The following is a 24,502-nucleotide window of genomic DNA, read 5'->3' on the forward strand; positions in this document are numbered from 1 at the left end:
GGGAAGGGCCGGTGTAGCAGGACCAGGGCACAAGGCGAAGGATGCAAAGGATGCGGTGCACAGGGCTTGCTGGAAGTCCTGCCCTGGCCGTGTGGTGCAGGAGATGCTGGTGATTCTTTTCGGGGTGGCCCAGCTCTGCGCCCAGGTGGCCAGGTGGGGAGAGGCCCTACAACCCTGTCTGGGCCTGAGGACTCTGAACCGAAGCTGGGTCTGACTAATGAGATCTCAAAAACCCCAAACAAACAAACAATGCTGTAGCCAAAAAAAATAAAAAGCCTTTTCTGGGTCAGCTGGGAACATGGGTGTGGGGGAGATAACCACCCTAGGCTGCAGGGAGGGGATTGGGTGCCACAGAGGATGGGACCAGCCTGGGCACTGTAAGACCCTGCCCTTGCTGGGGCTGAGGCTGAGGCTGGGGCTGGAGCTGGGCCCTCCTTCGCTACCCCTGGCCCCTGGGTCCCAGAGTCCCCCCCGGATCGTCCTTGTCCCTGCCCTGGACAGCATGCCTTTATACTGGCCTCACCTCTGGCCTCTGTGAGCGAGGTTGCAGGGCACCTTTTCACAGAGTGTGATAAACAGGAAAGGGGACATGGTTTCAGGGGTCAAATGCACTTGGGGAACCCTTTTGTCTGTGTCTACTTTACACTGTGAAGCCCCTCACGTGCCCATTCTCAGGCTCAAGATCCTGGGAAGTCCTGTGGTGAAGGAATCTGCCCATCTTTACTTGACCCTCCCCTCAAACATATTTGATCAGGGAACTTATTCTCTCCAGCAACCACCACATAATAGGCTCTTGAGAAGTGCCTTGTGGGGCATGAGGCTGGAAGTCAGGAGACTTGAACTCTGCTCCTCAATTGGCCATGTGGCCATGGACATGAGTGTCCTCACTCAAGTAAACAAGATGGACTCTGAGGACAGGCCCTCAGCACTGGGTTGCCTCATCCAGCACCAAGAGGCCTGGCTTAGCTACTCATGGCCAGACTCGGCCGGCAGAGCCAGCTCCCAGCTGCCCTGTCCCCCAACAGGCCTTGGGGACCAGTGGCCATAAAGTTACACCTCCCCCTCACCCCAGGGGGATGGGTATGTCTCAAAGGACAAACTTTGTGGAGAAGAATTTCCTGCCTGACAGGTAGGCATTGCAAAAAGGAACAGGGGTGGCCCAGAGGACCCTGATAGTGATGCTGAGAAGACAGAGACAAGACAGCCAAACAAGAGTGAGTCCCCACGGTTTATTATGGAAGTCTATAAAAGAGCCAGGTTGAGTATTTCCAAAATCACAAAATGCACAACATTCATTTTTTTTAATATGCAACATGGAATATTATATACAGATTAAAACCACATGACAGCAAAAACACTCACACGGCACCAGTTTCATAACAAAACAAAACACACAAGTGCTTTTTCAATATTAAAACAACTGTGATAAAAACATATTAATATTTTGAACCATGTTTACAATAGAGAAAAAATTCATATTTTACTAAATAACAAATATTTAACAGCAAAAACTTTATACTAAATATCTATTTTGAATTATAACAAAAATAGTACTTATAATAGTTTATAAAGACAGACACAAAATTATAACATTTATGAAAAAAAAGTTTTGTGTATAAAATAATATTATAGTGATCTGGGCAGGGTCAGGATGGTGCCCAGAACACAAACGCCAGCGCCCAACATCGAAAGTGCTTCAATCTGCAAGCCCATGGCAGGAAAAGTGTTGTGGGGTTTTGTCTTTTTAATGTCAAGTTACAATAGTTAGGAATGGTAAGTGAGGAAACATCACCCATCTAGCGCTACCTCTACTGAACCGGCACACAAATACACAGACACGCGTGGACAGAGACGAGACGGCCACATTTCAACACTGGAACCCTCCTGTCAGCCAGTCAAGAGCTTCTTTCAGTTCTGTTCTTGTTGCTTTTGAGACCCAGCGGGGCAAATAATCCTTCCTTCCTCCTCACAGGGACCCCCTCAGCCTTTCCCTCTGCCCCTCCCAGGCCGGTTACCCCAACACAAGGCCACCGATGCCTCCCAGAGCCCACCAGCCCCCCAGCCCCTTACCAGGGCTAGGCCTGGTGGACTTCCTGTCTAAACTACCACTTACTGCATTCCTGGATATTCAGTCAAAAACAATTGGTTCAGGGCAAGCTGGGGCAGCTTAAAGGAGCATGAACCTTCCAGACACTGAGGTTTTTTTTTTTTTTTTATGGTTAACAAATTTTGGTGCACCATGAAGCTATTTTGCAAGCTTTGATGAGTCTTTACACATTTTTGCCTACTTTTCAGATTCTGTGTGTGTGTGTGTATGTGTGTGTGTGTTGGGGGGATGGATTGAGAGATTTTGCTAAATTTTTTAAAGTGTCTTTTTGCCAATATGTCTTTTCTGCGCTGATATTTTAGTAGTGAAAAAGTAGGAACTAAATAAAACATTTGAGAACAGGGTTACAGAGCAGTCTGCCAGCCATGAGCCCATTCTCCTAAAGCCTACCACAAGGGGGTGTGGGTGGGGACAAGGGGGGGTGGATCCTCCCCCTGAGCACCATAGAGGGGCCACGCAGATGCCCACAGTAGTCAGTGCTGTGGGGAGGGACTAGAGGGATTGGTATCCTGTACCCTTCTGTGTGTTTTTTTCTTGTAAAGAGGATTCACTGCTTTTAGAACATCAAAAGCCAATAGAGAAACACAGAAAGCAAAGAAAATCTGAAAACAGTCAAAATCATTCAGAGACTCATCAAAGATCCCCAAATCATCCTCGGGAAGCATCCCAAATTGCCAACACTTGAAATGCCAGTGGCAGGAGCTACTCCTTTTTCCCCCAGTCATCCCCTAACCAGCCGGTTTTCAACCAAATCACTTCTGACAAATCGCACATACCCTCCTCCTCAGCTCTGCAGCCCCCGTGCAGTAGCTGCCTCGGGACCAGGGCAGAGGACCCGAGTCTGCACAGCAGAAGGGCTGCCTCCTATGCTCACCTCCCCTTGCTTTCATCTTGTCCCCACACCCCTGAGCTGGGCTAAGCAGACAGTGGCATTGAGGTGGGAAGGACTTCAAGGACATCTTTCCAAGGGCAAAGGGCCAAGGGTGAGGGTCAAGAGAGGGACCACAGAGGCCCTCACTCCCTGTCAGAAGAAAGAACCCGTATACGTCCCCATGCTCACTAGCAGGAGTGGGGGGCACCGGGGCAAACAGTGGCCAAGCAGGAGCTTGTGGTAGCCTCCAAATCCCCCACATGATCAGGGTTTTTGACAGAGCAGGGAGGGGGACAGTGGGCCATCTCCCCATCTCCATAGAGGGCAAAGGCAGAGGGACTGGACTTCACCCAGGGAGTGAGGCTCTGAGGTTGGACCCACAGGAGGTCTGGAGCCTAGGGGTGGGGGAACTGCATCATTTGCAGAAGTCCTGCCCTGGACAGCTGGGACGGAGGCTAGGGGACAGACGAGTTGCTTGTTCCAGTCCCCAGGAACGCCAAGATTCGGTTATATCAGTGAATAAATATGGGATGGTGGGGAGGGGGGCTGGAGGGGGCGGCAGGGGTGCAGCCCAAGAGCCAAAGGCCTTGTGTGTGTGTGACAGGGGAGCAGAATGGGCTCAAGGCTGCCTGGCGGGAAGGTGGGGACATCAGTGTGTATGCCCAGGGCCACCAGGGAGGATGCTGGGAGGACAGGGCCTGGGGCTCCTTTGCCCCAAGGTCAGAAGAGAGAAAAAGTAGCAGCAATAGGTAATTTCAAATGTCCAAACTGGTGAAGGGGTGAGGCCCCTCCAGGCTGATTGCAGCACCCCCCCCCCCCCGCCCCACCAAGGGTGACTTGTGTTCTGTTACCCAGGATGCTATTCTTCGGCAGCCACACCAGGAGGGGCGCTCCACCAGTCTGAGTCAAAGCAGGAGGGACAGGGGTGCTAAAGACAGCGCCAAAGGGGGCACTTCTTCTCCTCCATCCCCAGCGTCAACTACCTGCTCTCAGACTAAAAGGGTCCCAAAGCAATAGAGAGGTGGGGCCAGTTCGGGACATCAGGAGCACATGCTGCAGCCGAGCCACTGACATTTAACACTGTAATGGGCAAGCGGAGCGCCCCACCAGCCCCTTCCCAGGAGCTAAGCCGGGGGGAACTGGAGGGACTGGACAGAAGTAGGAACCAGGGGAAAGGCCCTCCCCCCACAGAAGGATGGGGCCCTTTGGGCTTTGGGTAGGGTTTACTGGGGGTGGAGGGAGGGGACAGGGGAGGGGGCAAGGTACAGGGGGCCACTCCCCGCTCCCCGTTCCTACCCTCTCCCACACACAGGTTTCGACCCTTCTGGTGCCTGCGGCCCCCACCCCTCCAGGCCTGGCTGGGCTGGGGTGGGGGTACCGGCTAGGCGCAGTTAGACTGTGGCACTCAGCATGGCCTCCGTCTCCGGCAGGATTTTGTTCTGGTTCGAGTCCAGGCCAAAGAACTTGACGCTGAGCCCATCCACGGGGTGCAGGACAGGGACCAGGGTGATGCGGGGGAAGGTCCGGGTGGCCAGCTCAAAGCGGCTCGTGCTAGCCAGCTCCACCGCCAGCACCTTCAGGAACAGCTTGGCCAGATGCTTGCCCAGGCAGGTGCGGACTCCGCCGCCGAATGGGAGGTAATGGAAGCGGCCGTCCTTGTCCTCACTCCGGGCCTGGCCGAAGCGGTCTGGATCGAACACGTTCACGTCTTTGAACACGGGCGCTGTGTCGTGGGTGTCCCGGATGCTGTACATAACACTCCAGCCTTTGGGGATCTGGAAACCCTGGAGGCAAGATGGGGGCAGGGGTGGAGTATGGTGGTGAGAGCCAGAGGACAGACAGCGAGAGGGCCGATGACTTCCTGTCGGCCATCCCCCACCCCCTGAGCCCAGATGTTTCTAGAGACCCCCTTCCCCCCGCCCTAGGGTCCCCCAGTCCTGCCCAGCATCCCTGTCAGCATGTTAGTCCTGTCTCTTGTTTACGGATGTCCACGTGCAACTTCACATAGGACATCCCGGTTGGCTTCATCTGACTCAGCATTTGGGGCAGGGTCTCTCCCATCTGACTGAGGTACCCTGACAGGAAGGCTGGTGTTGCTGTTAGTCAGCACCCACCCCTGATGCAGTGTTCCCACAGGGGCCCCGGAAGCCCCAGCCCTGCAGGGCCCAGCCTCACATCCAGCTCGAAGGTCTGCAGTACGGTCCGGTAGCCACCAGAAATGGGTGTGAACAGGCGCATGACCTCCTTGATGACACAGTCCAGGTAGTGGAGCCCGCTGAGCGTGTCGAGGCGCAGAGTGCCCTCACAAGGACAGCCGCCACTGTGCAGGATGCCCTGGGCCCGCAGCTCCTCCCGGAGCTTCTCCAGCACAGCTGGGTGCTTCAGCAGCTGCATGATGAGTGAGGTGCTGGCGCTGGCGGTAGTGGCATAGGCTGCGAAGATCAGCTCCAGGGTCCCATCCTACAGTGGCAAGAGGTAATCCAGGTTCAGCTGGGCGGGCCCAGCCTCGGGCAGCCCCCCTCTGCCAGTGGTCCCCCACGCCCCAGGGTCATCCAGCTGGGCCCTGCCCCTGGGCCCCACATTGCTATGGCTTTCAGACCATGATGGACACAGGTCACAGGGCCAATCCCCTGGCTGCTACAGCCCAGGGCAGAGGCACTAGCCTGGGAGTCCCTTGGGGTAGGGCTGCTTCTCACTCACTGCTGGATTCCTGAGCCAGCCTGAGCAGGCCTAATCAGTGCAGTGAACAACCAGAAGAAGAACAAATCCCAAGAGGCCAGGCTCTGTGTGGGCAAGTAGGCTAGATCTGCAACTGGGCTTTCCAACTGACCACTCTGGCCCCTTTCTCCATCCCCAGGACATCTGGCAGGAGGTCAGATGGGGTTGGGGAGGTGATCTGAGACCACAGCCATGGTGACCTGTGCTGGGACAGCAGTGAGAAGGCTAAGGGGAGGCAGCCCCCAGAAGACTCAGACCCTGCCAAGGCTCTCAGGAGAGCAAGACACCTGAGCAATGGGTGCCCCAGGCAAAGGTCCCAACAGGCCATTTTGTCCCAAAGCCTGTATTCTACAAAGGAAGGACTTGGGTCCCTGACTTGCATGGCACCACCTATGGGTCACAATACTTCTTGTGAGAAGGGAAGGTCACTGGAGCACCCGATGGCTCACCAGGGGAAAAGCTGCAGTCAGACTAGGGGTAAGCACAGAAGGTGGGGATGGAGAGGTATGCAGTAAGTCTCCACAGGCACCTGGCAGACATGCAGGTGGCCTAGTCTAGACAAGGATGAGTTAACAAATCCCTCTTTGGGTGGTGCACCCACCCTAAAAAGAGGCAGGCAGGAATCCTTCTTGGAGCCCTGTGTGGACAGTCTTGGTGCTAGCAGCCCAATTGGGCTTAATCACTGCCAGGCAGGCCAGGAGACAGCTTCAAGTGCCACCACCTTGAAAGGGCTGGTGGGATAGGAGAGACCAGAGTGAGGTCCAAATCTCCCTGCTCATCCCCAAGGGCTGAGGCTGCTCTCAAGCAAGGGGCTTCCCTTCTAGGGACCATGAGATGCACCGAAATGGTGAATATTTGGGGTCGAGGGAGGTGAGGAGATCAATAAAGCTGCTGGCACTGAGACTGTCCAGAGGTTGCTAGAGGCCAATTTTCAGCATCTTCTCCTAAATGGTATATGAGATGGTTGGGGGCAGAGGGGGATGGAGAGCATGGAGCCCAACTGCTGCGGGGGACCCACTCAGTACCAGGACTGGGTGCACAGAAGCTGTGGTGAGGGGCAGCCCCACGTATTGTGGGTATTTCTCATCCTCCCCATCAGAACACATACACAAAGCAGGCTGGCTGGGTCCCCCAGCCCCAGGCAGTGATGACCACCACAGCTGCCCAGAAACAGTCCCTGTGGGGAAGGGAGCAGAATGGGTAGAAACAGAACATGGGGTGCTTGTGCTGCCCACCGGAGAGGCCGCCCCCACCTTTAGCTCCTGCATGGTCATCTCCTTTCCGTGCTCCTTGCTGCTCTCAATGAGGATGTCCAGTGCATCTGAGTAGTCCTTGCCCTGGGTGCACTGCAGCTTCTCCCGGATAGCTTTCTCCAGGCCCTTCTGCAGGATCTGCCGTGCCTGAATGCCCTGAGGGGAGAAGGGGGCCATGTGGTCACTGGAGAGGAAGGATAGTGTCACCAAAGGCCCCCTCCCAAATCCAGAGGGACTCCTCCCAGAACTTCCCATCTCAGCTGCAGAGAGCAGCAGGCGAAGGCTCCGCCCTCCCCCATCTGCTGACACCTGGCCTCTGCCTGTGTGACTGGTGAGTGTCCCATGGTCAGCCACCCTTGCCCTCAACGTGGGCTGGTGGATGTCCATCTCCTCTCTTCCCAGGTTCTAGGTGCTCACCCGCCGGTAGCCGCTAAAAGGCAAGTCCACAGGCAGGGAGAAGACGTTCTCCACAAATTGCTGGTAGACTTCGAAGAGGTGACCAAGGTCCTCTTCAGGGATGCTGAAGCCCAGCAGCACACGGATGGCCATGCGGAAGGTGAGCTTCTGCGTCTCCTGGTACACGTTGATGGCCTCAGGGTGGCTGCTCCAGGCCCGAAGTGTGTCCTGGATCACCAGCCGGATCTTGGGCAGGTAGCTCTGCAGGGCCTCGTGACTGAAGATCTTGGAGAAGACCTGGAAGGCAGGGGGCGGTTGGCCAGAGGAGCTCTTCCAGGGCCCCACGGAAGCACGCACCTAGGGCTGTGGTCACAGATACACCAGGCCCTCATTCCCACCCAGCTCCACTTTTCATCTCCAGACACAAACCTTGCTGGCTCCCCTGCTCCAAACCCCTTCCTACTGCGTGTGCCTTGGAGCAGAGGCAGGGGAAAGAGGATGAAAGCACAGTGCACGGGCACTTTTATTCAAAGTCAGGACCTTCCATGTTATTCACAGGGATATCTGAGCTGTCATCTCCTTTCCTGACCCCCAGAAAAAAAGCATGAGCTCCAAAGAGTGGCAAAGCCCCCGGGACTGGGCAGTCCAGCAGCCAGCAGGTCTGCAGAGGAACTTGCCCCTCCACAGCAGGGGCCTATTCCCAAATTCCCAGGCCTCAGGGCAGAAGGGCCCAGGAGGAATGGAACACAGATGCGTGGACTGGACAAGGAAGAGGTGGAAAGCAGGAGGTGGCTAGTCTCCACTGATGGAAGAACAAGAGAATCTGAGGCTAGACTGCAAGCAGGACTTCCTGAGACACCCCCCACCACCACCACCAATTGCTCCCATTCCCTGGGCAACACCTAATGGGTGGAGATCCTACGGATCTGTTAATAGCTGTGCCATCAAAATGTCTTCAACATGGCTGAGTCAGGAGGCAGGGGGATGGGGACAAGAGTTTTCTACCCCCAAAATCACAAGGCTAAACAGAAGCCCATTTTGATTTCTTGCATCTTCCTGGTCCATTTTAAGTAACCAGTGGTCCCCATTTCCACCTTCTCTGCCTTCCAACCTCATGTGTCCTCAGTAACCCCCTCCTGTCCCATCCTTGCCCAAATGCCCCAGCACGCAGTCTCAGGCTGCTGCCCAAGGTTACAAGAAAGGGTAGAAGGTGAGTTTATTTACTGATGCCCTTGCGTCTCACTCGTTAAGAAGGACATCCTCTATCCACCCCACCCCAGAGTCCGGAGCAGAAGGGAGGCACCCCCACCATCACCGAGGGAAAGGTCATTGGGGAAGGCGGAGAGGGGAGGGACAGTGCAGAGGAAGGGGACACAGAGTCCACTAGCTCCCTTACCCTGCCCCGCGCAAACCACACACACGCGCTCACCCTCCCCGCCTGTCCCCCAAACACAACCACCGCACAAACTGTAAATGTGAGAATTTCCCCTGCAGTCAGCTCAAGGAGGAAAAGGTAACATTTTCCTGGCCTCAGCTCTGCATGGCTAATGGGAGGGCTGGTTTGCAGAAATAACAGTGCCGGTCCTTCAGTGGCCCAGCCAGGCATTCACAATAGCACTTTCATTCCCAAATTCCCGGTGGGCAGACGGAGGGAGGGAAGGAGGCCGGCGAGGGGCAGAGAAGCCAGCACTGTTTGGGGCTGCTCCTGCCACGAAGGGACAGCTGAAATGCAGAAGGACGGGAAGTGGCCAAGGGCAGCCAGGGTCTGAATGGGTCACTCACACCTTGCTCAGCTGTGGGGGTCCCGGGAACTCGCGAGGGAGGCTTCAGTGGCCACATCCCTTCAGAGGGTTCTGGCTAAAGGCAGTGCTCTCTGCCTCAGCCTGCCCCTCATTCTGGTTTCCTTAGAATATCCAGTTCAGCTCCTGATCAGAGTCTAATGGGGTGGGAATGGGGCCCTGTCCCCAGAGCCTAGTGTTGGCCAACTATGGGCCCTTACAAAACAGCAAGGTGCTCATCAGGGAGGCAGAAAGGTACTTTGTGGCTACCAGGCCTCGATGGGGAGACTGGAGGTGGAGGCAGGCAGAGATAGGGAGGTTGTACCTGGCCTAGAGCTGGTTGGCTCAGGGCCACCTGAGGAGTATGGTCATGGAAGGGGTAGGGGCAAGGACCGGCCAGGGCCCCCAGCCAACAAGACACCCCAGCCCAGAGGTGGGCATGTGGAGGAGCCATGCAGACCTAGATTGGTCAAAGTCCAAGCCAGCTAGGCTCTAAGTGCAGTGGGGTGGTGGGGAAAGGCAGGCTGGCCACCCAGAGACCTATGTTTTAACCCAAGACCACACACCAACTCACTGCACAACCGTGGCCAAGTCATGCCCTCCAGCCTCAGCTTCCTCACCTATGAAATGGTAAGATTGAACAGGGTGACTTCTGTGGCTCCTTTCAATATACAGAGGACATAAACACCAACACTTAGGTGTCCCAAACTAGATGCTGCCCCCTCCGAAAAGCCCAGAACCTGGCACTGCCTGAATCACCTGGTTAAGTGCCTACCAGGCCCCCACACAGACACCCTACACAGGCCACAGTGGCCCAGGAGGGGCCATCCCAGGGTTACCAAAGGAGGCTCTTTGAGGACCCACGCGCACTGTGAGGAGTCACCCGCCCATGAGCCCTGTCCTGCCCCAAAGGTTACATTCTCTGCGCCCTCTAGTGATGGCCAGTTGAATTGCTCCTCTGCAAGCCTTGGGGTCCAAGGAGGACAGGAGGACCCAGGGGACATGTGACTGGGGAGATGGACTCCAAGGGTAGGGGTTCCACGCGTCACTCCTAGGTAGACAGGGGTCCTAAGCAGAGGCTGGAATGACCCCAGGAGGCCCTCTGCCACCCCACACCTGCCGGCCTCTGGGCTGGGGCTTCTGGAAACGTCCAGGGCTCTTTTGACCCAGCCCAGGACTCACCACTGGCAGCCAGCAGGTTACTGTGCTCTCTGGGGCTCAGCTTCCCCACTGGCTTCATGAGGGTTCTAACTGGATATTCTTGGGTCCCTTCCCGCCTAGCTGCCCCATCTAGGATTCCTCGCAGAGGCCCCCTGAGGAGGGGGAAAGGAGAAGCAAAGCAAAGGGAGATAGGCAGGCACTCTGAGAGTCAAGGGACTTCCGCTCAGAGGTCATGCAGGCCATGACCCTACTTCCAGCCCAGCTGTTCCATCTGTATCAGGGCCTCCCAGGCACTAGAACTCCAGGTCCTCATCCCTAGGTCAGTGCCCAGGATTAACAACAGAGGCACTTCCTGCAGCCAGCCAAGGCAGCCCAGAAACCACCACCTACCACAAAGGCCAGGAGGGGGTGGAGGTGCTGGCCAGGGCCGCGGGAGGCCTGAGCCATGTCGGGCAGCCGGGGTCAGGACTCGGGCACATGGGAAAGTGCCCAGCAGAGCTGCTAGTGCAAAGAGACAAGAGAGGAAAGGTTCCCAGCCCCCAGAGCCGACTGCCCTGACCACAGTTGTAATAGGAGCCAGAGCTGCTTTGTTTCCCTCAGGAGCTTCCCTAGGAATTCCCAAAAGCCAAAAGGGAGCAAGAATGTTGGACAAAGGTCATCGGGAACCAGCTCTGGCCCAGGCTAAGCCCTGCAGAAGGAGCAGCAGGTATGGACTTCCCAGCAGCGTCGGTGCCCGGAGAGAGAAGGCCAAGTGTCACGGGAGAACCGGGAACTCCCAGGCACAGAGGCAGGGTGGACGGGCTCCCACCTTGAAGGGCGTGCTTAGAAACCTCCATCAGTTTCTCCAGCAAAGTGACAGGCTCAATGGCCTTGTCCCTGCTTCTCTCTCAGCCCTGAATGGGAGGGGGTGGAGGTGGGGCACCAGGGGGCTGGTCAAGGCTCAGATTCTCCATAACTGCTTCTACTAATGCTTGCTTCCGCCTCCCGCCTCTCGCTGGGTGCCCCTGGGAGAAGGGCTGCTCACTGGAGCCCTAGGGCCCTGCGTGCTGACCCGCTCAGCCAGATAACCCCGCCCCTTCTCAGCTGGTGGCTGTGGCTGAACAGATGGACAGACAGCCTCTGGACAGGCCTCCTCGGGAGTGGGAAGAGCTGGAGAGGGAACCTATTCCTTGGGCCAGTGACTCAGACTGGGAGGAATGGAAGCGGCTGGCTGCCCGGGAGGGTGGGGGCCTGGGCAGGCTACCCGCCGCCGAGCAAGGAGCCAGAGCCCCAGCCGCAGCCTGCGGAGTGGAAAGAGCAACAGAGGGCAGGCAGGGCTGGGGCAGGAGCAGCCGTCAGCACAGCGCTCGGTGACGCCAAGGTGTGTGCTTTAGACTCAAGTAAGGGGGAGGACGAGAGAGGACGTCATCTTCCCAGATGCCTGGCATTTCCACTGGGCCTCGACTTCACCCTGGCTGCCTCCACTCTGCCACTCTGGCTGGGAGGGGCTGGCCCAGACCCCCCAGGCTGTGCACGCTTCTGGGTCCCAGACACCTATGGGAACAGAGTGCCTGTCCCCCATTTAACTCTAGCTCTGTCTCCCCTAATGGCTCCCCCCAAGACACAAGCACATGGTTGGGGAGGGAGGGCAGCACTTGGCAGCTACCTGCTAAGCCACAGAATCTGAAAGGTTAGGTTCACCCAGACTCCCATCCCTCTTCCAGCCATAGCAAAACGCCTCAGAAAGCTGAGGCCCAATGGGGGAAGGGCCCTCCCAATGGCCCAGTCCAGGCCATGACCACCAGTGGCCCCGACCCCATCTCCCCCCACCTCCAAACCCCACTGATTCAAGATCCACCCTCCACCAGTCCCGGGGGCTCAGAATTTATCTAAGAGCCCTAAGGGGACCCTCCTTTATGGCCAAGCTTATTCTCAGGGGAAGGCCAGCTGTTCTGGTTACTGTGTCCCCGCTTCAGCACTTCTCATCTCCTGGAGACGCATCCCCAACCCCAGCCCTTCAGTCCGGCAGCCTGAATGGATACACTGGCAGGCACAGGGGGGCTCAGGGCCAGAGCAGACCCCAGCCAAGCCTGCCCACTCGCTATCAAGGCCAGAATTGTCTCCCAAGGCTGGAAGAGTGAGCAGACACATCAGCATCACAGCCTTGGACCCCTCCCTGCCCTGGGAGGACAGAGAAAAGGGGGTAGAGGGAGGGGATGAACCCCACGCCTGGCCAGACCACTCACCCCCTGCCTGGCACAGGGAGCAGTGTGGAGGGAGGCACCCACTCTAAGGCGCTCTGGCGGCTGGCTGGCCGTGGGCTCCCTCCCCCACTGACCTTCAGAGAGATCCGCTCCTGCCACCCTCCCCCTCAGCAGCCCCTGTACCCACTGGCTGGTGCTACAGTAACTTTTGAGTGAAGGACTTCTTGGGCCGGCAGAACAAAGGCCCTGTGCCCATGCCAGGGGGCTGGAGCTGAGCTCTCAGTCGTTGCACTGCCTGGCTGTGCCGCCCACCTTCCTATCCCTGCCCTGCCTGGCAGGTGGGAACTTCTGCCCTCAACTAAGCTGGAGAGACTCTGCAGCCAGAGGCTGAGCACTTGTCCAAAGGCCATCAAGAGCCAGTCTGAGCCGGCCTCCCCGAAGACCCCCAAACCCTCCTGGTTCTGCCCTCCTGCTGAAGCACTTCCTGGACTCTCCACCCCAACACAAACCCCAGGATGTACAGGGTTTCTGCGAGAAATGCAGTGATCCTGAGCCTAACCTCCAACCCTACCCAGGACAGGCCCAAAGGCCAAGTCAGTGAGGAGTGGTATGTGGTTAGGCAGGGCTTCTTACTCCTGCCTCCAAAAGCCTGGGAAGCTGTTCCCCTCACCTTAGCCTTGAGTACAGAAGTCCCTGTAGCCAGGAGTCTGGGTTGGAGGGGCAAGAAAGCCATGCCTGGGGTCTCTAGGACACCAGGAATTCAGGATGAAGTGCATCCTCTGAGATGCTCTCCACATTTTGACAGGGCTACTGTCTAAGGCCCCCTAAAGCTGCTGGCCTTGGTGCAAAGGCACTCAGAGGAAATACCTGATTCTGGGCTGTGGGGCTGTGCACTTAGGGGGCTTCCATAAGTACCCCTAAATTCCTCCTCTGTGTCTCTGACAACCTCCCCACACCCTTCCACCCTACCACACTTCATCCACCCTTCTAGGGCAACACCCCAGCCTCCCTGCATGCAAGGAGGGATGACATCCCTCCCCCATCGATCAGAGACACTCCATTCAGGCCCCCCAAGGAAGGACAGAGTCTGAGGTAGTGCCTATAGGGACACAGACCTGGCCTCTTAAGAGGATTCTGCTAGACTGGGCAAGACTTTCTGGACTTTCTGCCTGGCAAGCCCAGCCACCTTGGCCCTAGACCACCAGGATAGGAGGGCAAACACCTGGAGTGCAGCGATGGCTGTAAGGAGCCCCTTCCCAGCACATCTGGTCAGACCTCCCAGAGAAGGGGTGGGCCACCAGCCCCAGTGGAAACAGTGACGCTCCTAGCTCCCTGCCAGCCGGCCCCAGCACACCTGGGCCTTACTTCCTGTGAGTACATTCTAACCAGGCCTGGGCCTGGCCCAGCTGCCTGCTCACTAGCCAGGTCCACGACTGCAGCATGGACTGGATAAGGCAGTGTGCACGGCACATCCCCCCACGCTGGCCAGGCTGGGTCCTCGGGACACTGACAGACTGTGGGGTCCAGCAGACTGGCCATTCTCTCCAGGACCAACATCAGCCCCTGAAGACTCTCTTCTCATCCATCCAGCTAGACTCTACTTCTTGAGGCAAGGACCAAGTTGCCCACTTTTGTGTCCAGCTGACCCACAGCCTTCAATTTGGTTCAGTAAACCTAAGTTTATGGAACATGAATTAGAGAGATTTGGGGGGAAGGACCCTTTTGTCCACCCATTTCCCATAGGACCCAGACACATGCCACATAGCAAACATGCGCTAGGACACTTAGAGGGAGGGCCCGTGCACTGTGTTCCCAAACCTCTGTCAGGATGAACTGTTTTTTGGCGGCTTCCTATCCCCAAGGAGCTAGGGGATAGGGTGCCCCGAATAGGGAGACCATCAGTGCCTCTTCTGTGGCTCTGTTCCAGGGCCACTGCCCCTGCCCCATCTCCACCCCCATACCCCCTGGAGGCATTCCTCTGGCAGCTTTCTCTGTGCCATCTTCTTCCCCCCTCCCAAATGGACAATGTGAGCCAAAACCTTGGGGCTTTCCAGATGGGCCCTGCCCACCTGGAGGCCCACAGCCAAGTCAGGTACAAGGTGGGTGGAAGCACAAGACAACAGCCCTGCCCCAAAGCCCTCTGCTCCCCCAGGGTCTCAAACTCTGGTCCTGACCAGGCCTTCTCTTTCCTCCCAGCATCTCCTCCCCACCCCACCTCCAGCTCTGGCAAGCCCAGGTGGGCAGAATTCAAGTAGGGCTCTTCTTGGTGGCCCAGAAACAGCTCTTCCCATGGATGCCTGTGTTTCATGCCCTGTCCTGCCTTTTCTTTGCTTCCTGACCTGGTTCAAGTCTCTCAAACACGCCAAGCCTCAGTGTCCCCTTCTGCGAGAAGGGGACAATCAGTGTTTTCCTGTCAAAGCCTCTATAAAGATAAAATGAGGAAGCAGACATAGCCCCTGGAGCTGGGGTTTCAGAGTCTCAGGCTGTCTCACTCCTTGGAACGGGCTTCGGGTGGAGTCATAAAGAGTAAGAAGAAAAAAAATAGCGTCTTATAAGCCCCCTGCCAGCCACTCCCCATCTGTCCCCTGGACGTGTGAGCTGTTTCCTGCTCTAGTGAGGCAGATGCGGGAGACTACTCTAGAAGCTCCCTCCCAGTCCCTGAAATCCGTGCTCTACGGGGAGGGGGGCTGTCTCCTCCGTCAGACTTTGCCTCCTTTTGTCTGCCACGGAGAACTACTCTTCACAGGCAGTTCGAAGACCGCAGCTACTCCGAGGCGAATTCCTACGTTCACCAAGACCTCTTCGCATAGACTCCCGGTGGAGGGGGCTGCTCACGGTCGCCCCCACCCACCCCCGACTCTGCCACTGCTCCCGGATGAGCAGAGGCTGCGGCCTGTCTCTCCTTAAGGCTTCACACCGGGATGGGTCCCCCGACCCCGTGGAGAACGGGGAGGGAGGGGCGGCCGCGCAGCGCCCCTCGCCGGCCGCGCGCAGCCCGCGGCCCCCGCCCCGCCCCGCCCCGCCCCGCCCGCCGGCGACTCGGCTTTGGGGTTACTGCAGTTCAAACAGCACGTGCCGCCCGCGCTCCGAGCCGCCGCGGCGGCGGGGCGGCGGGGCGGCGCGGGCGGCGCGGCGAGGGGGCGGGGAAGCAGCTCGGTGCGCGCTGGCTCGCCGCCTCCGCGCCTCTTTCAGGCGCTCGGGAAATCCACGGGATAAACACCCACTTTCTCTTCCTCTTTGTGGGAGGGGGTAGGTGCGCCTTGATCCCCCGCAGCGCCGCCGCGGTTCCCCCACCCTTCGCCGTTCCTCCACCATCCAGACCTGTGCGGCGGTGACCCAAATTCCAGCCCCCGCGCCCCCCGCCCCCTCTTCCTAGGCGAGGCCCTGCAGCCGTCGCGCACCGCGTGCTCGGCTCCCCGCGCCTGCCCGCGTCGCCCTTAAGCAACCAGTGGCAGAAGGGCTAGGTTTGGTTTTACAAAGATCCGTCTCCAGTCTTCCGAACTCCTGAGGGAACCAGGGCGAAAGGGAGCATGGTGCATGGAGCACCGTCTGCCCGTTTCTCTTTTCGGTTTTGGGGAGCGCGCGAGGACAGGCGTTGGACGACGCCCTGCTCCTTGCACGTTCGAGCTCTGTGCACCTCGCCTCCCCGCAACAGCCACCTCCGGACCTGGCAGTGGGAACGCACAGCGCGCCGACAAACCCGCAGACCCGGAGGAGGCCTGCGGGCTCCGGATCCTGCAGCACAGCCGTCTAGACACGGAGCTGTGGGATCCTCGAGCACGGTGTGAAATGGGGGCGCAGACTGGGGTGGCGGCGTCCCTGGGGTTCCACAGACTCCTCTCACCCGAGACGGGTGCACGGAAGAACGGGGTCAGAGCGGGGTTGCGAGGCTCCCAACCCAGACAGAGCTCTTACCTTGCGCTTGTTGCGGTGGATGTCGCCGATGGAATTGGCCACCGTGTTCGGGCCCAGCAGCATGCGCGTGCTGCGTGGCCACTCCGTGCTCACGAGGTGGTGTTCGCCCATGAGGATCTTGCGCACGTTTTCTGCGCCTGTCACGCGGATCAGCGGCCGCCCCAGCAAGTGCGTTTTGAACACGTTGCCATACTTCTCCCTTCGCGACGACTGGAAGCCAGAACCCTGGGGGAACCACGGAAGACACCCGTCTCAGGGCGTCCATCTCCAGATGGGATGTCCCGGAGGCCCAGCCCGGAGGGCCCGCGGAGGAGGCGCAGGGGATCCCGCCTGGGCCGCCAGTTCTCCTGCCCCCCCCCCAAACACGCACACGCACACGCACACGCACGAGGGTTTTATTTTTCATAGTATGCACAAGAACTAGGAAGTAGGGCCTAGAGGATAATAAATAACGCAGGAAGGCGGGAGGCCCGGGGCACCCCTCGGGAGGGTGTGTTTTGGTAATGACTTGCGGGAGGAAAAAGGTATCCGGACGGCGGGACCCGAAGCTAGAGCCTCCGCCCCCTCCCCCCCGCTCCCCCGCCTCACGCTCGGGAGACTCTCGGAATAAATATTTCCAGGCTCCCGGCCACGGGCTGGCGAGACCCCGCGGGGTGGCCGCAGGCCAAAGATTATTTATAGCGGAGAGCGGTGCGTGCCCAGAGGCAGTCACTACGGAAGGGGGCTGGGGTTTCCTCCGTCCTCAGGGGCGGGCCGCGAAGGGCCCGGCGGCTCTCCTAGGGATCTGCAAGGAAGGGTCACGGGGCCGAGAGCCGCGATTCCCTAACGCAGTCTGCCCGGGGGATAACCGAGGAGGATTTTCGTCGCCGCCCCCGAGTTTGGAACGGGAGCTCGGAGGACGGCGCTCCCCGCGGGGCGGGGCGGGGCGGGGCGGCCGTCACAGGTAACCGGATCCCCCGCGGCCGCAGCGACCGCGCGAGCCCAGGACGCCTAGGCCCCGGCCGCGGCGGCGCGCAGACGAGCTGGCTGAGCGGGCCCGGCGCGGGTACCGGAAACCGAGGGGACCTCCGCGGGGCGGGGCGGGGCGGGGCGGGGGCGTCCCGCTCACCTTTGACGTCGGCGCTCGCCACCGCACCCCGCGTTAACCCTTCTCCCTCCGGGGCGGCCTCCGGGTTCCCAGGGGAGGGGCGCCACCTGTCCTGCGCGCTCGCCGGGCCGCCGGCGACGTGCGGAGGCACATCCCGCACCTACCGAGTCCTGCGCCCCCGGAGGGACGGCTCGGCGCCCCCTTTGCCCGGGTGGGTCCCTCTCCTCCCTTTGCTTTCTTCTACGGAAAAGTATCCTCCAGCTAAAAGTGTACACACCCCAGCACTGCCGAAAAGTGACTCTGCAGAACCCGGAGCCCTAATCGCTTTTCCACATGTGCCTCCCGCCCCGGCGCGCGACAGGGAGCGAGCCCAGAGCGCCCGGGCCTCCGAGAGGGGGGCTGGGCCGCCGGGGGACGCCACCCCACTCCCGGGCTGGCGGCGCCCCCCGCCCTGCCGCCGTTCTAGACGGCGCCTACCCCTTTAAGAGGAACCTGGGCGAGGGTGGAGGTGCGACCGAGGGCGGGGGGGGGGGCGGGATTCCCTCCCTCCGTCTGCTGTACCCGTCTCCCTCGCTCCGTCTCACTCTCCGTCTCTCCTCTCCTTCTTTTCCTCTGTTTTTCTTTTCTTTCGACACAAAAGTTGGGTTGTGAATTTTCCGAGGTCGCCGCCGCCTCTCTCCCGCCGCCCCCTCCCGCCTCTGATCTGCCTAACTATAATTAAAGTGCGTTTTTTGTGGCATTAATAAAGAGTTATTTGTCCGCCGTTTCCACGGTCTTCACAAAGAGGACTTTCATAGGGGCAGCCGCGCGGGCCGCGAGTCCAATTTATACAAAAATGTTGTATTTTTAGCCCTAGGCTCTGTTTAGATGGCGCACGGTGGAAATGGAGAGCCCTTGGAGGTCCCCCCGTAAAATCTGATAAATGACTCCAAAAAAATAAAGCTGGGATTCAGAGGGCTCCCATTAACCCCTTCAGCGCTCTTCTACAGGCATCCCCCATTTCCCTCCCACCGCGGGGTCCAGGGCCCCGCGGGCTGATGGAAGGGGAGGCGGAGGCCTGGTCCCCCGTCTGCTGTGCGGGTTGGACGCGGAGCCCCGAAGGCCCTTGCGGGATTCGGAGGAAAGGTCAAGGGGACATTCGGGGTAGCAGAGAAAAGGTCAGGAAAGGTGGGGGGGGGGAGGAGGCGACAGGCCACAGATTCCGCAGATTGTCTCTAACTAGACAGGAGCTGATGCCCGCGTGAGTTATTTTATTTCCTAACTTCTCGGCCAAAAGCCTAGACCACCGCCGCAGTTAACTCTTTAAGTGTGGTGGCATGGGAGAGGCTCTGGGGATTCCTTTACGGAGGAGGGTAGCCCCGTTGGTTAAGGCGGACCCCACCCCCACTGAATGGACATCCCCAAAAGAGATGGACAGATTCTGGGACTTGGGAAGACCACACCGCAGAGGAACCCGGCGCCCCCCTCCCCGCCCCCGCTCCGCTGTCACTCGGCGCGGGGCGGGGCTGGGCGGGGTGTGTGTCTCTGTGTGTGCGCTCGCGGCTTGCACGCGTCTGTTAATTTCAAGCTACGCTTTCTCACTTCTAAACCCACAGGTCCCTGCTGTCGCCTCCCGCCTCACCTCTCCCTTGCCGGGGTTGTCTTCAGGACATTCATCCTTCTCTTAACTCCCATCAGCATCCTCCGGACAAAACAGGTGCTCACACGAACAGAACACACACATCCCGCGGTTAACCAGAGGCGCCCCCCCACCACCACCCAAAAGAAAAAACCTGGTGTGTATCAAGTTGTAAAAGCGTTTGTCCAGCACTTGACGAGGTTAATTCCAGGTTAATCTCCCCATTACTTACCTGTGTCTGGTCCCCGGCGCACCCACCGCCATTATCACCAGCCGTGTGCGGTTGTGTGGCGTCTAGCAACACACACACACACACACACACACACACACACACACTTTGGATTTAATAGACCAATCCCAAATTTCTCTCCTCTGCTGAAGTGTCCCCACCCAATAAGTAAATAGACCCTTTTCCTTAAAAGCCGAGAACCCTCGGGTCTCAGGCTTCTCATCTTCCTTGGGTCACCTCCTTCCTCCCCCACCACTAAATACACTTCCCTGGACCGTGGACAGGGCAGTTGTACCTAGCGCAGCCGACGACGCGGCAGGAACACAGCCGGGGTCTTAAAGGGGGCAACTCTGGCTGCCACTGGCTCCTTCCTCTCCCCGACTCAGTTTTCGGGTCCCAATGACACGTCCAAAGCCCCCGGAAGCCGCCGGCGACAGGGGCCTGGAGCGCGAAGGGGAGGCGAGAGGTGCTCAAGCCCCGCCGCCCCCTCCGGCTCGCAGCGCGCGGGGAGCCCGCTGGACCGTCCACGCACCCTTGCTGGGCCGCCCGCGACTGGAGAAAGTCAATCTTGGGAGCCCTCTCGGGTCCAGGGGCCTCTCCGTGGCAGCCCCCAGACTTTGCGCACCCGGCGCGGATGGGCTCCGAACCACGCCACCGGCGGGCAGGGGAAGCCCGGGCGGCACCCGCAAAGAGGAGGGAAGGGGCGGGGCGGGGGCCGGTGCCTTCAGGCTCCCGGCGCCCCCTGGCCGGCCCGCGGCTCCAACGGCCCCGCGCTCGCCGCTAGCGGACCCCGGAGAGCAGCGGAGCGAGTGCAGCCTTACCTGTAGCAGCCAGTGGCCGGTCTCTCCGATGAGCGGGAAGCCCATGGAGCCCTTGGGGATGGGCAGCTTGCAGCTCTTGTCGCGGGTGGCAGCCCAGCGCAGCTGCCACAGCTGCTGCGACACGGCCAGCAGCAGCGTCACCGACACCAGGCACGCGGCGAGGGTGGCCAGCGCCGACACCAGCTCCAAGCCCTCAAAGAGCATGTTGGCGGCCGCTCGGGGGATTGGCTGTGTCGGCCGCGGCGGGGGAGGGGAGGGCCGGATGAGAAGGGACGCGAGCGGCGGGGGAGGGGAGGCTGCGGCCGGGGGTCCTGGCACCTCCAACCGAAACAGAGAGGGAGGAAGGGGCCGAGGGAAGGGGAGTGGAGGCTGCGAGGGGAGCGGAGAGAGGGAGGGAAGAAATTGCCTAAAAGAAGAGAGAGAGAGGAGACCCGAGGCGAGTGTCTCTCGGAGTGTAACTTTGTTTGTTTGTTTGTTTGTTTGTTCCCTTATAGCGGGTTTAGGGGCTGCTCGAGGGGTGGTGAGATGAAGCCGTGAATCAAGCTGGTGGGTTAGCTCTCCCCGCAACCATCACACTCGGAAAACTTTGCAAAACTTTGTCCAGCGGGAGCCTCTCTCGTTAAGAGCTAGCGGAGAGAAAGTGCGATCGATTGGTCAAAAGTTTTCCCCTCAAATTCCTAGGTGGAGAAAAAAAGGGAAAAAAAAAATCTGAATGCAAAAATTCCAACGAACGCAGGAACTTTGGGGGCGAGGGGGAAAGGCTCCCCCGGCCGAGGCGAGCGGCGGGGCCCGAGCCCGGCGTCCGCGGGCTGCCCCGGGCTGCGCGCCCGAGCCGCAGAGCCGCCGCTGCACCCCCGAGGCGGGCGCGGCGGGCGAGGCGAGGCGGCGGGCGCGGCGGCCGGAGCGCGGGTGCGGAGCCGGTGGACCGCGGTCGGGACGGGACGCGGCCGGCGGCAGAGCGGCGCTGGGGAAGCGGGCGCTGGGGAAGCGGCGGCGGCGGCGGCGGCGGCGGCGGCGGGCGGGGTGAGGCGGGGTGGGGTCGGGGAGGAGGTGAAAACCGGAGCTGGGCTATTGTATCAATTAAGAAAAGGCAATCCGTCCCGGGACGCAGTCTCTCGGCTCTGGAGGTGCTGCTGGGGGAAGAAAGGGGGAAAACAGAAAGGAAGGCAAAGGAGTGAGAGAGGGGGGAAAGCAGGAGGCAGGGTTTCAGGGCTGGTGGTTTTAAAAGCTTCTCTCAATGTGAATTTGAGTCCAAAGCGAGGCGATGCGTGTGTTTATATAGAGGCGGGAGGCTGCGCCGTGGGCGCCCCGCCAGCCCGCCCCCCCACCCCACCCCCACTCCAGCCCCCCCAGCTCCCCACCACCGCCCCCCCCCCGTGCTTACAAAGCCGGAGGCGTGGTGAGAGGCCGGCGGCCGGAGCGTGTGAGCGCCCGCCGGCCTCCCGCCCCGCCCCGCCCCGGCCGCCCGCCGCCCGCCGCCCGCCGCCGCCGCCCGCAGCCCGCCCGGGACCCACTTGTAGCAGCCGCAGGATCAAACTCAGTTCACCTCTCGCCTCCTCTTCCTTCTCGCCGGCGTCTCGCTGAGCCCGGCACCTACAGACGGACGAGAGGAGACACACACACACACACACACACACACACGCGCGCGCACGGTGCGCTCTCGCAGTGCCCGCTTGGCTGCTAGGCTACTTCCCTCCTCTGTTCCTCCCTCCCGGCCCCCGGCCCCCTCCTCCCGCCCGGGGCAGTCCCGTGTGGGCCGTCGCCCCAGCGGCCGAGGTCTCCGCCCGACTGCCCCTAGACTGAGGGCCTCCGAAAGCCCCTGGACCGTGCTTGGGGTCCCTGGCTCCAACCCCGCGGAACCCCGCCGGCTCCTATCCCCCGCGACCCCTCCACCCTCCCATTTGCCCCTCCCAGTTCCCCCTGGCCAGGGTCCCGCATCCCGGATCCGGGCATCCCCAAACCTCGGACGCCGGGGTCTCTCCGCCACCCCTGCCCCCATCCCCTGCAGAGGTCTCTCATCCTCCGAGACTCCGAGGTTTCCCTCTCCCCGTCCGCGCCCCGGGCCGCTCTCGCTGCAGCCCTTCCCCTCGGACCCCCTAACTTTGCAGACCCCTCCGCCCCCCGCAGCGTCGGAGGAACCCCGGGGCCGGCCTCGGTGAGTGTCCCGCGCCGAGGACAAATGCGGCAGCCCGGGCACCCGGAGGCGGGAGGAGTCCGGCACAAACGTTCATTGATACAAATGAGTAAATAAACACGCCGGGCGAGCGCGGCCACCTTCTCGGGGCGGCCGCAGAGGGCCCAGCGCGCGCGCCTGTGCGAGGTGTGCGTGTGGCCCGGGGCCGCACCTGTGTGCGCGCGCGTGTGTCCTCGGGGCGGCCCGACATCTGTGGCGCGGGGTGGTGTGCCCGCGGGTTTGTGTGTTCTCTCTGGAGCCATATGTGTGTCTGTGCATCGGTGCATCCGTCTGTCATCTGGCCTCTCCTCCCGCGTGGCTGTGATACATGGAGCTCCCCGCGCCAGGCGCGGCATCGTCTAGCTAGAGCCTGGCTCGCCCTCTCCCGCAGGTCCTTTTCTCCCCCAGCCCCCCTGTCTCTGCCGTTCGCTCTCTCGCACTCCCAGAGCAGAAGACTCGATATCCCACCTTCAGTCTAAAGTGGTGTGTGTGTAAACGAAACTAGACTCCCCTTTTAACACCTCCCCTGCACCCAATATCCTTCTATTTTAGAGTTCACCAGAAGAGAGTGTGTGTGAGCGTCTAAGGTGTGAGCATATGTGCTGTCCCTCCCTGTGCGAGCGCTTCGGAGGCTGAAGTGGCCACAGAGATCTGAAAGCTGGTCTCTTGCTTCCAGAGCTCTGGCATCTGGACTCTCACTCTCTGCCTTGGAACCCCACCTGGTGGACAGTTGCAGTGCTACAGATTGGGGGGAAGCGATTCGCGTTCCTCCCGCCCTCAATCTTCCTTGGCACTGGGCAATCAGCCCCATAGGGCCTGCCAGTCGGCTCCCAGAGGGCTGCCTTCCCTCCCCAGTGCCCTCAGATCCCCCCCACACACACACACACCCGGGGAAGCTTGGGGCTGAGATATTCACAAAGTTCCTGTCAGGACTACTGTGGCCTCAGAAATACAAAGCTAGAACACACCATCACAGTGAGGAGGTTTCACAGGACAGTCAACTGCACTGGGGACCCAGGAGTGGTGAGGCCAGCACCACCTTGCTCCCCATGTGGGATTGAAGCTGGGTGAAAATGGGGCTGGGGAGGGATCGTTGAGTCCCCACTATTTTGAAGAGCCCTAAGAGTCTATCTAGCCTGACCCCCAGACATAGCACTGGCCCCACGGTGGTGAAATGGGCAAGATGCCCTTGGGGAGCCCACCCATAGGATCACCCATCTCTGAAAGGATGCACATACATACATCTGTGAAACGATGGGCACACGGCCTTATCGAGGTACTGTCTATCTGCACAGGCAGATAGTGAGCACACACATATACGTAGGAAGGCATATGCACTCTGAGAAGCACCATCAACAAATTCACACAGCGCCCACCTCCCAGCCACCAACTTCAAAAGTCCACAAGAGTGTCTGTTCTGCGGGATCACAGCCCCAGAAGTCATTGTGTTTCCCCTTCCCTGCCCATGCTCCTGGAGATGGCTTTTGTGCACTTCCCTCCCCTCCTCCTCTCTAGTGGCAGAGTGGGAATTTGGAGGGGGCACAGGGAAGTCATTCTGAGTCCTTCTTGCTCAGCCACCAAAATGGGGTCCTGGGGAATGTCCACAGGAACAGCACAGCCCAACAACAATAGTTTCTGGATTTCCTAATTGGAACCATCTCTTTGCTCAAATCCCAAAAAGCACTTAGGACAAAAGAGAAGAAAAGCCATGGTGGTAGAGTTTTCTAAAATGTGCCAGAGATGCTGGAAAAAGTACAAACGCCGGGTGTGTGGAGCAGGCTAGCTAGGAGGGGCCAGGACAGAGAAGGGTCAGCGACTATCGTCACCAGTTGGATTCCATCAGAGGACATTCCTTCATCCACCTCAGATGGACTTCTGAACCCTGGCCCCAGACCTCAGTCTGACCTGTCACCCTGACCTAAAACAAACCCCGGAGCCTAATTTCCAGATTGACCCTTAATCCTGGTCACAGATTGACCCTGCCCCTGACCCCAGACTGAACCCCAGTCCTCTGGAACACCACCCAACCTCTCCTTTGGCCAAAGGAATGTGGCTGCCCCCTCATGCACTGCCCCAAAGGTGGGTCACGGCTCAACCCATGAGGCTCAGGGAGCAAGAGTGGGCTATGGGTCGGAATATTTTTCTCATCCTGGCCTGAGAATGATCACCTGTTCCCCTGTAAGCATCCGTCT

The 24,502-nt window shown here is 59.6% G+C and overlaps 1 protein-coding gene across 5 annotated transcripts; it reads right to left on the reverse strand.

Annotated features, from left to right (window-relative positions):
* Nucleotides 1-1,215: 1,215 nt before the first annotated feature.
* On the reverse strand, nucleotides 1,216-23,677 carry LOC121492047 (cytochrome P450 26B1). Of its 5 annotated transcripts, XM_041757291.1 has the most exons (8): nucleotides 22,483-23,677; nucleotides 21,652-21,730; nucleotides 20,138-21,267; nucleotides 16,383-16,607; nucleotides 7,367-7,642; nucleotides 6,950-7,105; nucleotides 5,154-5,438; nucleotides 1,216-4,762 (listed from the first exon to the last, which is right to left on the reverse strand). In XM_041757291.1, the coding sequence occupies exons 3-8, from the start codon at nucleotides 20,339-20,341 to the stop codon at nucleotides 4,370-4,372; spliced, it is 1,539 nt and encodes a 512-aa protein (XP_041613225.1). In that variant the 5' UTR covers nucleotides 20,342-21,267; nucleotides 21,652-21,730; nucleotides 22,483-23,677; the 3' UTR covers nucleotides 1,216-4,369. The 5 variants fall into 5 exon arrangements, with proteins under 5 accessions (XP_041613225.1, XP_041613226.1, XP_041613224.1 ...); XM_041757292.1 differs by having other exon boundaries at nucleotides 20,138-20,763; nucleotides 21,652-23,677; XM_041757290.1 differs by having other exon boundaries at nucleotides 20,138-20,814; nucleotides 21,652-23,677.
* Nucleotides 23,678-24,502: the final 825 nt, after the last annotated feature.

The sequence above is a fragment of the Vulpes lagopus genome, chromosome 5 (genome assembly GCF_018345385.1).
Source record: "Vulpes lagopus strain Blue_001 chromosome 5, ASM1834538v1, whole genome shotgun sequence".
Classification (NCBI taxonomy): domain Eukaryota; kingdom Metazoa; phylum Chordata; class Mammalia; order Carnivora; family Canidae; genus Vulpes; species Vulpes lagopus.